Here is an 11,722-nt window from a genome sequence, read left to right as displayed (position 1 = left end):
ATCATAAATATCAATAATATAGGAGTCTTATTAATATAATAACAAAATTGTTCGGTTTAAATTTCATTACAAAAAGATGTCATTTAGCTCCCGACGCTTAACACCACGTCGCCGCGTGATCGATGAATGAACTCTTCTACAGCAGCGTGCAAACACATTTGGTGTTGGAACTTGGCTGAGTTAAGCAGGGGAAACGTGTGTACGTGGTTTTAAGTATTGTGGTTCGGTGGACTTCTTTTTACTTTCTTTATATTATGCCGTTCATTGTGTTCTACGATTCCGTATCGTTTAATTTATTTTGGCTGCAACAAAACTGACCACTTTAAAAGCTTCTCTTTCTCACATTTCAGTTGCATGTACAATTTTGTATCAGATGAAGGTAATGGTATATCATTATTGTTATAAGGCAATAAAGTGTGTTATTGAACATCCTATTCCCTGTTGTTGTTGCTATTGTTAGCAGTAGAAAATGCAGCACACTCGAACTCACAATACAGGGGCGTGGGAAGCAAATTGACATTGGGGCGGCGGATTGGATATGGGAGGGGGTAGCCCCCTCCCGTTGCAGGGGGCCGGGAATTTTTTTTCAAATTTTAGCATCAAATGGCGCATTCTGGTGCATTTTTATGCCTGATACCTGACCTTATTCACGTCTATTGCAGGTATATTCTAAATGACAAAAGGTGTGACAGACAGACAGACGATGGACAAGTGATCTCTATATGTCGCAGTTTGTACTTTGTAGCAGGGGACACAACACTAGGGATCATGTGGGTAAAAAGAACATTCTTCGGGATTTTTTTTTTCGCTAAATTCCGTTTTGAAAATTTGAAATTCGTTGGTTGGTTATGAGTATTCATATTGAAATGACACAAAAACGTGGTAAAAAAACATTAAATAAGTTTTTTAGAATTATCGATTTACTTTGAGTTATTACAATTTATTAAGATATCTTGAGGTATCTTTAATTTTGTGATAATTAAGGACAATTGGATTTCGGCACATTTGTTTCATGTCATACTTTCCTTTATATTAATAACCAGAGATGTGTTTGTCAGAAACACAATGCCCCCTACTGCGCCGCTTTGATTTATTTATTTTTGTTTTTTATTATATCCCTTTAAAAAATATTACTTCCCTTGTAAAAATGATCTGTACCTGCCAAATGATAAATAGAAATTATCTCCCTTTAAAGCTTGTTACTTCGCTTGGATTTGTTTTTGACCTTTGACTTTGAAGGATGATATTGACAAGTTGACCTTTCACCACTCAAGATGTGCAGCTCCATGAGATACACATGCATGCCAAATATCAAGTTCCTTTCTTCAATATTGCAAAAGTTATGGCCAATGTTAAAGTTTTCGGACGGACGGACTGACTGACAGTTCAAATGCTATATGCCACCTTACTGGGGGCATAAAAAGAAGCAAAGGCTTAGATCATTAAAGATTCCCGGGTTTAATTACTCAAGAATAAAGGGTTTTCGTTATAAAAGAGACCGATCAATTAACAACATAATTGACACATACATTACCACGGGCGGATGATGACAATCAACAATTCATGTGTCATAACCGCGAAAGCATGATGACCTTGCTTCGTGGTAAAGATATTTTCAAATGTACAGGTATTGAAAGGAAAAAAAAATGAAAAAGGTCTTTTCCGAAATTTTATTTCTACGGAAAATATTGGGGTGGCAGACGCCGCCCCTGCCGCCCCAGCTCGGACGCCTTTGCAACAGTTCCATCATCGTTATCCTCCTATAGGTAACGGTAACAAGAAGTACATGTATTATAAGAACAAGTAGTAGTACTAGGAGTAGAATAACTTAGCATTAGTTGCAATAATCCAATTCCCAGCTATAGACCCTCTGAGTACTCGTAAAAGCTCAAAGCATTACAAAAACACAACTAAACTAGCAGCAGTAAAGGCAGCAGCAACAGTAGTAATAGTACAGTCTTATTAGTATCTAAAATGCATGTCCCTAAGCAAATATGAAGACATTTCTTCTATTGGCATATATGCAGGCCAATTCATCAAAATATCATAAGTATAACTACATTCTCATTTATTAGACTATAGAAGTAGTCCAGTAGTACAGTGCTAGTGATAGTTACAGTGGTAGTTTAGTAGTATAAGCAGCAGCAAAAGAAGAAACAATTTCAGAGTAATTGATCCTATTAGAAATTGACATTGTAATTATATTGTGTTTATTGACAAACAATTTTTTTGTCATGATACATGATTTATAAACTTTCAGGTGATAGATAATTCAATAAGAATGGAAAATAAAACAGTTATTAAAGGCAATAAAATAACTACAACCCCAGGACCTAGTAGCAGTAAGAAGTCTAAATTTGAAGACACAAATACTGGATTTGTCACAGAAAATGGCGGACAAGTTTCAGCGTTTACTGAACAATCCAGAGCTGTGCCCATAGATGATCCTGCAGAACCATTTGTTGCTAGTGTGGAATCCCAAGGCAGCTTTGAGAAGGTGTCTACCCAAGAGATGCCATCTGCTCACGAGACATCTGCTAACATTATGTCGCATGCTGACAAGTATTCTTCTGCTAAAGAATATAGCGAGGAGACGTCATTGTCGGAAGATATCGTCCGCCAATTAATGATCTTTCAAGACAGGTCTTTAAGGCAAAGAAAGTCAGTGAATTATAAATATTCCAAAACTGAACACTTTGTTCATAAAAACATTGATAATTCTTCAAAAGGGGCCAATAGTTGTGAAAAAGGCACTCATAGTAAATACAGGGATGAAAATTCATTGGACAATAATTTCAAGACAAGAAATTGTATGGCTGATGTTAACAATACAACAGAAAAGTGCTCTTCTGTTCATCAAAGCACAATAAAAAGTAAAGAAAAGGTACCCTTGTTAAATAATGACACTTGTATGAAATATCACAGTTTCTATCCTAATTGAATAAATATTAACTAGGTATTTTTAGGAATCTTGCTATTAATTAAAGTAAAACATGAAATACCTGCCATCATAATAATTACCAGTACTGTACAGATGCATTCAGTTGTGTCAAACTCCAAAGCTTTTAATTTTTAGCTCGACTATTATATATGAAATATATATAGTGGAGCTATCCTACTCGCCCCGGCGTCTGCGTGAGCGTCTGCGTTAGTGTTAGCGTGCAAATGTCAAAGTTTTCGTACTACCCCAAATATTTTCTTTATCCCTTGAAATATTGCTTTCATATTTTGCATTCTTGTTTACTAACATGACCCCAACTTATAAATAAAAGCAGACAACTCTATCAAGCATTTTGTCATAATTATGGCCCCTTTTCCACTTAGAATATGCAGCAAATGTAAAAGTTTTCGTACTACCCGATTTATTTTCATTGTCCCTTGACATATTGCTTTCATATTTTGCATACTTGTTTACCAACATCACCCCAACCTATAAACAATAGCAGACAACTCTATCAAGCATTTTGTCATAATTATTGCCCCTTTCATACTTAGAATATGCATATTATTGATAAATCTATGTTAAAGTTTGTGCACTACCCCAAATGTTTCCTATATCCTTTGACATATTGCTTTGATATGTTGCATACTTGTTTACCAACATGACCCCTACCTATAAACAAGAGCAGACAAGCATATATCAAGCATTTTGACATAATTATGGCCCCTTATACACTTAGATAATTGAACATTTTGCTTAAATTGCCATAACTTCTTTATTTATGATCACATTTTATTATTACTTTGACAAAACAAAACTTACCTGAATACCACAATGGATTCCACCCAAACAATACTCCACACCCCTACCCAGAATCCCTTTCTCCCCCCCAACCTCCCCCCAACAAACAAATTACTACCCCCTACCCCCCCTACCCCCCCCTACCCCCCAATTTTTTAATTTTTTTAAACGTCATCTTTTAAATTACCACACCCCACATTATACCCCCCTCTCAACCCCCCCCCCCCCAATTTTTTTTTTTTTTTCCCTTTTTAATTTTTGAAAGATCGTCTAATAAATTATTGAATATGAACAATTTCCCCATGATGGCTTATGTTATACTGTCATGCACTCGAATAGTCGAGCGCGCTGTCCTCTGACAGCTCTTGTTCATAGCCACATTTTTTAATACCTATATTTAATTGCTATATGTTCATTAATGTTACTGTTTTTTGGTACCATAGTTCACGGGCTGAAGAAAGTTGACTCTTTGTACATATTTCGCAGTTTACAAATGGATCTGTTGTGTGGGGCAAGTTTGGTAAAGGTAAATGGTGGCCTGGGATGACACTAAATGAGCATGAGGTGGGGCGCTGTGTGAAACCATGCTTCCAGTGGGTCTATTGGCTCTCAGATGATCAAATATCCCAGGTGAGACTTGGATGAATTATTTTCAAAAGGCCTAAAGTTACAATAATATATTTGTATGCCCCCTTCGAAGAAGAGTGGGTTTATTGTTTTTCTGGATGTCTGTCGGTTAATGTCTGACTGTCTGTTGGTAGACCAGTTCGTTTCCAATCAATAACTAGTAAACGAACTGACCGATTGGTTTGATACTTCACATGTGCATTGGCCTTGGACAGTAGATGACCCCTTTTGAAATTGGGGTAACTAGGTCAAAGGGCAAGGTCGTTGTCACAATAAGAGAACATTGTTTCCGATCAATAACTCTTCAACAAATTGACCAATCGGCTTGGTACTTAAAATGTGCATTGGCCTTGGACTTTAGATGACCCCTATTGACATTGGGGTCACTAGGTCAAAGGTCAAGGTCACTGTCAAAATAATATTTCCTATCTTAATGAATGTTTCCTATCAATAACATGTCAACAAATTGACCAATTGGCTTGATACTTCACATGTGCATTGGCCTTGGACAGTAGATGACCCCTATTGAAATTGGGGTCACTAGTTCAAAGCCCTGTTTGGGGGGAATATGTCTCCGACATTGTTTCTAATATATTTACAAGGGTGGTACATTTTAGAATTTAGTATTTACAATTTATTAATTTGGTTTAACATGTTCATGCACTTAGTTACAGCAATGATTTGTGTTTGGACCAACTAGATTAATAAAAAATATTTTATGGTTTTTCATCCATGAACATTTTTTTTCTCATACAGGAAGACATCAAGGTAAATTGTTATTGGAAAATAATAATACCAGTCTTGAGTCCTTCTTAAATTGTTTTGAATTAGAAAAGTTTTAAATGGCTATGTTCCTGGTTGTCCTTAGTAGTAATAATATGCATGCAATAATAGAAATGTTGATATTTATGTTTAAGCAAATATTAAGAAATTAGAAAAGCACAGTATTGTCTATCGAACTAATGATGCTTATTAACCTAGAAAATAATTGAATGCGTGAAAATATTACTGGGCAAAGTCACGACACCACAACTTTTATGGAAAGTTTAAAGTTAAGTGCAACCTTTAAAAAAAGTTGAAGAAAACATAACAAATTTTTTGGACCCAAAATTTGATAAAAAATCAATATGAAATCGAACTAGGAAACCTGAATTAATTATGTGAATTTTAAAAGTTGAAAAATCAGATCTGGAAAAAAGTTTTAAAAAGCTTTATTTTAATAAATTGTGTTTGGATAGCGGTTTCAACTATATATTGAAGAAATTTTCATCTTTTGGGTGAAAGATTTTGCACACTCAGTGACAGTAACTAGCTGTTGTGATTCAGGTGAAGTTAGACCACATAGAAGACTTCCATGAGAACCTGTTACACAGACTCAAACAGAAGGGCACCCTCTTGGGACGGGGGATTCAAGTTGCAGTGAAGGTGATACATGTACTTTACCAATTAACTGACATACCAGTATATCACAGGATATTTGTATTGTCTACCAGTACATAGCCTAGTCAAGTAAGAAAATGTGTTGCTTGAAGTTGTTTATATCATATTACAATTCAATCAGACACAATGTCTCAAAGTTGTATTTCTTATTAAAGGCTGTGGTTATGTCCTTGTATTTCATGTTACTATGCCTCTTTATTGAGAAAGCAGACATATGTGTCTTGTTCTGTGAACATTGGGCAAATGCATGTGCGTAAAGTCCCAGTCGTCCCAGATTAGCCTGTGAAGTCTGCACAGGCTAATCAGGGACCACACTTTCCGCTTTAATGGTAGTTTTGGTTGAAAGGAAGTCCCTTTTTACCGAAAATCTAGTTTAAGCGGAAAGTGTCGTCCCTGATAAGCATGTGCGAACTACACAGGCTAATCTGGGACGACACTTTATGCACATCCATTATGTCGAGTTTTCTCAGAACAAGAGTCAAGACACATATATTGATTTCTAGTATTCCATGTGACTATGCCTCTCCCTTGAGGAAGCAGACATGTGTTGCTTTGCAGGTGTGTGAGTGCAAGTCAGTATGGCTGTTTGGGAGATGGATGGTCTGTGGACAATTTTTTTCTGCACAATGTCTAGCTCCAGCTTTGACCTTGCAGATTGTTTTAAGTGTAACTGGGAAGAAAGGAAGAACACTATTTAGTTTGAGTCATCAGTTCTGGTCTAAGGTCACAAGGCCTGTATTATGAAATTTATTTCCTAATTATGTTTAGAAAATGCTTTTACCTTTAATCATCTACTTTAAGATGCTGGTTGCTTGAGAGGAAAGGAAGATGCCTATTTTTTGGTTACTAGGTCAAAGGTCAGGGACACTGGCTTGTTACATGACATTGTGCACGCAATATATATTAAATGCTTTTATCTAAAACCACCTTAATTGGCATGCTGGTTACTTGGGATGAAGGGTAGACACATGTTTATTTTGAGGTCAAGATTTTGAGGTTAAAAAGTCAAGGAAGCAGCAATTTAACAAAACAAACCAGGCAATATTTATGGCATGCTCTTACTTTGATTGTTCAAATGTGTATGCTCCTTAGTCAGAAGGGTATCAACTTTGAAATCAGAAAGTCGAAGGTCAATGTCATAGGACTTTGCAACATGAAAACTGTATTCTCCATAGACATTTAAATCAAACATATTGTTCTGAATGAGATTTTCATCGATGCTGATTATGACCTGTGCATGTTATTGAACACTCACTTCTTTACACTCCAGATCTGTTGTGAGCGTGCAGGGATCCCACTTCCTGTGAACAATGACTTTCTGCAACACTGGGCTGCAGCAGACAGCACATTTCACCTCATCAAAGACAATGCACAGAGATTCATGCCAGATAAAGGTGAACTTTGCAGACACAGGTTAAATGGACTTAATTCATAAAACAATGTAGCTGTAATATCCTTTGTGTTCAAATCTTGTGTAAACATTATTAAACATTTCAGTTTTTAGAGTTAAAGGTATCATTTTATTTGGTCTGAGATGAGTATGAGACATATGATATCTATTAGAAGACTTATTACTAGTGCTATTTTATTGGTTAATGTTCCTGTATGTGCACTTTTATTAAAAGTAAACATTGTTGGCTATGATTTAGAGGTTACAAAGCAATCATTTGTCAACCAACACAAACACTTTGTTTTAATAACCTGTTCTGTTAATTACATTTAAAAAATACATGAAAAAAGCTTTGTCTATTATCATGTTTTATCAACATTTTAATAACGTCACTTAAAATCAACTTATCAATCAATTGAACAATTTGAATTGCAGCTCTTATAATGCCTTACTTCCCTTTTTCTACACACTAAATTATGGAGAGAATATTGCTTTGCACATGTCATTTGGTCAATGGGCAATTTTGTTTCCACGCCATAAATTGAAAAGGATTTAACCTTAAATCATGCACTTTGAAGATGCTGCTTACTTGTCAGGAAAGTTACCTATCAGTTACGATATCAGAAGGTCAATGGTCAAGGTCACTGGAACTTATAGCATGAAATAAAGCTATGTATTTTGTTTGTGCAAAACAATATATGCAGAAACATTTAATTGTTGATCATGCATTTGTAATTCTGGTGTTTATTTGTTATGAGAGGAAGATGCTTATTTATTATGAGGTCAACAGGTCAAAGTGCAATATCACTCTCTCATGTACAAATAAGTTCAGTTTATTTTCGAAATTACATCTACACAATGTTTTCCCTAATTGGTGGGATTGTCATTTGATGTTAAAGTTAGATTAAACAAATGATAAGAGGGACACATATTTTTCAGATTCACCTTTGCCATCATTTGTCATAGAAAATCTAGCACATATCAGGACTCAACTACTACCCGCGATTGATGAAGAAACTCCCAAGAAAAAACATGTGCCATGGAAAAATGAGAAGATCCAAGTTCAAAAAGAAAGCTACTGTAATGACCTTGGTGCCACAAATAGCTCTAGGGAAATGAAGATACCAACTCAAAGGAAGATCACAAATGTGATTGTCCAGGAAAGTGCTGGAGCTGCTAATGCAAGTGCAGTAAATAGGTGTAACATTTGCTGCGAAGATTCCGATGTCAGATTCAATCATCCACTCTTTCAATGGCATATTTGCATCAAGTGCAAGGTAAGGTTATCTGCGCACAAAGGGTCTCACAATTAAACTGTTTGTTTATGTTAAAACAAAATGCAGTAATAGAAACGCAACCTTGTAAATATATCTCTATTCTTTTAAAAGCATAAGTAGTTCTGAAACTGAAAGTGTTTTAGTGAAGGTAACGAATATTAAAAAAAACAGCAAATTATATAAAATCGGAAATTCTGATTTCAATATAAGGTTCTAAAGGAAGTAATCTGACAAAATCTGGAAGTTGGTGCAACTACAAAGTCTGATATAGGTTTTTGGCAGACGACCCACTGTCGCGTTTTAGTCAATGATTTGATTTGATTAAATTGTGGTTGTTTATTGTCATACATGATGGTATTAATGTCTTTGGCAAGTTAAGTGCGTGTGTGGTTTCCCTATGCTGCTCATGCCAATTGATGTATGCGAACAATATGTATTCTCTTTAGCATATTAATCTTGTCTTAGGGAAATTTGTTAAACAAGGGACAAATTTGTCACAAAACCAGGATTTCAATTTGAAAAAAAAGAATCTGATTAAGGGAGACGATGTGCATTGTTACTGATTGTTCCTTGTTACCCCCCTTGTGTCAAATTAATCTATGAACTCAAAGTGTGAACTTGACTTTGCAGTTATCAACGTAATTCTACGCAGAACACACCTTCAAGTGATGATGAACAAATGTGCCAAATGATTTTAAAATCTCACAATGAACGACATAGTTATGGCCGGGACAAGCTCATTTACGCCCTCCCGCCCACCCGTCCGCCCGCCAACATTCACCAATCTAATAACCAGTTTTTTCCTTTGGAAAAACGGTTAAAAAGTCCCCTACCCTTCCATGTTGACATCTATCCATGTTTCAAGTTTCATGAAAAATTTATGAAGAACTTTTTAAGTTATTGCAGGCTTCATTATTTTCAGCAATATTTCTAGTCTGTTTGTTGCCATAGCAACCAGAATTCTTGACATAGGAAAAAATGAAAGGACATGCATAATCTCCATATTGCCATCTGTCCATGTTACAAGTTTCATGAAAAAATATGACGAACTTTTAAAGTTATCGCAGGATCCAGAAAAGTGTGACAGAGTGACAGACACACAGAGTGCAAACTATAAGTCCCTCCTCAGTTTCACCGGTACGGGACTAATAACCAGTTTTTTCCTTCAGAAAACCTGGTTAAAAATTAGTGTGATGATCTGTGTGTACCAATTCATTTTAAAATCTGACAATAAATGACATTGTTATGGCCAGGACAAGCTCATTTATGGCCATATTTGACTTGAACTCAAAGTGTGACCTTGACCTTGGAGATATTGACGTAATTCTTTTGCATGACACACCGTCCAATGATTGTGAACAAATGTACCGAGTCATTTTGAAATCTCTCAATGAATGACATAGTTATGGCCCAGACAAGATCATTTATGGCCATTTTTGACCTTTGAACTCAAAGTGTGACCTTGACCTTGGAGATATCAAAAAAAAATCTTTGGCATGACACAGTGTTCAATCATTATGAACAAATGTACTGAGTTATTTTAAAATCTCACAATGAACAACATAGTTATGGCCCAGACAAGCTCATTTAGAATTGTTTTGCCCGCCCGCCCGCCCGCCTGCCGACATTCACCAATCTAATAACCAGTTTTTTTCTTTGGAAAACCTGGTTAAAAATATATTTATTCTAATGTTTGATTTAAAAGCATGTGTGTTCAATAAGGTGAATAACCAGTTGTTCTAAAAAAGCTTTGTAGAAAAACAGGCTTGTATTGCATGTGCAACACATATGGGATTATTTTACACAGAAGTTGTCCAATTCTATTATTATTATTTTACACAGAAGTTATATTTTAAAATAAATAATTATTTATAATGTACAATTACTAAAAACTTGCATAGTAGTATGCAAGCCCCTTTGCGAGGGTATTGTGCAACAAGGACTGCCACTCCCGCATTGGCCTGCTAAGCCACAGCAGGCCTTGCTTCCAGAAGTTACAAACAGAGCGCATCAGCATAGTCTCCCGAGACTCAGTTCTGCTAACAAACAACAAACAAACAAAGCATAGTAGTATATGAAGTGATAAGTTAACCTATTTATGCCTAGCGTCTAGAAAAAAGGTCTTGGCAACAGCGTAGACCCAGATGAGACGCCGCATGATGCGGAGTCTCATCAGGGTCTGCGCTGTTTGCTTAAAGGAATTTCTGAAAGAAATATTCTAAATATAGAAATAAATATACAAGACATCCCTAATTTTGGAAATAAATTTATCCAATTTAGAAGGATGGGAGAGTCCACTAGGCATAAATGAGTTAAGGTTGGGACAGGTGAGTTCTTGTTCAAGACAATTGACATTTTAGAGCATAAGTCGTACTGGATATATGGAAGTGGAGCTTCGGTTGACTCTGACAGCAGATATGCTTATGTTCTCAGGACAGTTTGAAGAGCAGTTTCCATGCTGTCGATGACGACGGGTGTAGCATGTTCTGCTGTGTGTGTGGGGATGGCGGGAAGATGTTCGTCTGTGATGATCTTCACTGTGGGAAAGCCTTTTGCTTTGCTTGTGTACGAAAATATGCAGGAAATCTGGCTTTTGATAAGGTTAGTAACTTGTTTGCAGGGCATTTTTTTCCTTCTCCCCAGAATGGCGGTTTTTCACTATTGAGAAGTTAGCACTGAAATTTTCATAAATTTTAGAAGTTGTTGACTAAAATTTTCACAATTTTAAAGAGTTTGAACCTAATTTTTTCACAATTTTGAAAAGTTTGTGACTAATTTTTTCTGAAAAAATGCGTCACAAAAACGGGTAAAAGAAAGCCATGTTTTTATAATGATGCATTTTTTGCTGCTTTTTGAAAAAGTATATTGTGAACATAATTTGACAATTAGTATTTATATTGCAACATTGGATAGGTATACTTAATATTTTTTAAGCTGTTCTTAGCCGATTGTTTTGTGTTCTAACTTGACATTCAGATTGCAACATTTCTAAACAAGATCAATTTGAACGCTTGGGAACTGTGAAAAGTAGATGAGATTTTAATTGCAGATCATCTTATATTGAAAACTATTTGTTTCTTTTGTTGTTGTTTGATTTATTTACACTGTGTACGAAAATATGCAGGAACTCTGGTATCTGATAAGGATGGCAAGTTGTTTGATAATGATGCATTCTTTGACGCTTTTATGAAAAGTTTATTGTGAACAATTAGGAAAACTAACAATATTAGCTTAAATTTAATTGGG

At 35.7% G+C, this 11,722-nt stretch overlaps 1 protein-coding gene across 1 annotated transcript in view; it reads left to right on the top strand.

Annotated features, from left to right (window-relative positions):
• Window positions 1-116: 116 nt before the first annotated feature.
• LOC127878042 (DNA (cytosine-5)-methyltransferase 3C-like) overlaps window positions 117-11,722 on the top strand; it is a 33,033-nt gene continuing 21,427 nt past the window's right edge. The window contains exons 1-7 of the mRNA XM_052424440.1: window positions 117-199; window positions 2,261-2,884; window positions 4,229-4,372; window positions 5,696-5,794; window positions 7,080-7,203; window positions 8,139-8,476; window positions 10,910-11,077. Of these exons, the coding sequence (XP_052280400.1) occupies window positions 2,282-2,884; window positions 4,229-4,372; window positions 5,696-5,794; window positions 7,080-7,203; window positions 8,139-8,476; window positions 10,910-11,077 (1,476 nt within the window). The 5' untranslated portion in view covers window positions 117-199; window positions 2,261-2,281. The remainder of the gene's footprint in view (window positions 200-2,260; window positions 2,885-4,228; window positions 4,373-5,695; window positions 5,795-7,079; window positions 7,204-8,138; window positions 8,477-10,909; window positions 11,078-11,722) is intronic.

The sequence above is a fragment of the Dreissena polymorpha genome, chromosome 4, assembly GCF_020536995.1.
Source record: "Dreissena polymorpha isolate Duluth1 chromosome 4, UMN_Dpol_1.0, whole genome shotgun sequence".
Lineage (NCBI taxonomy): Eukaryota > Metazoa > Mollusca > Bivalvia > Myida > Dreissenidae > Dreissena > Dreissena polymorpha.
Note: the sequence above shows the minus strand (reverse complement) of the source record. Positions and strands in the feature narration are given on the sequence as shown.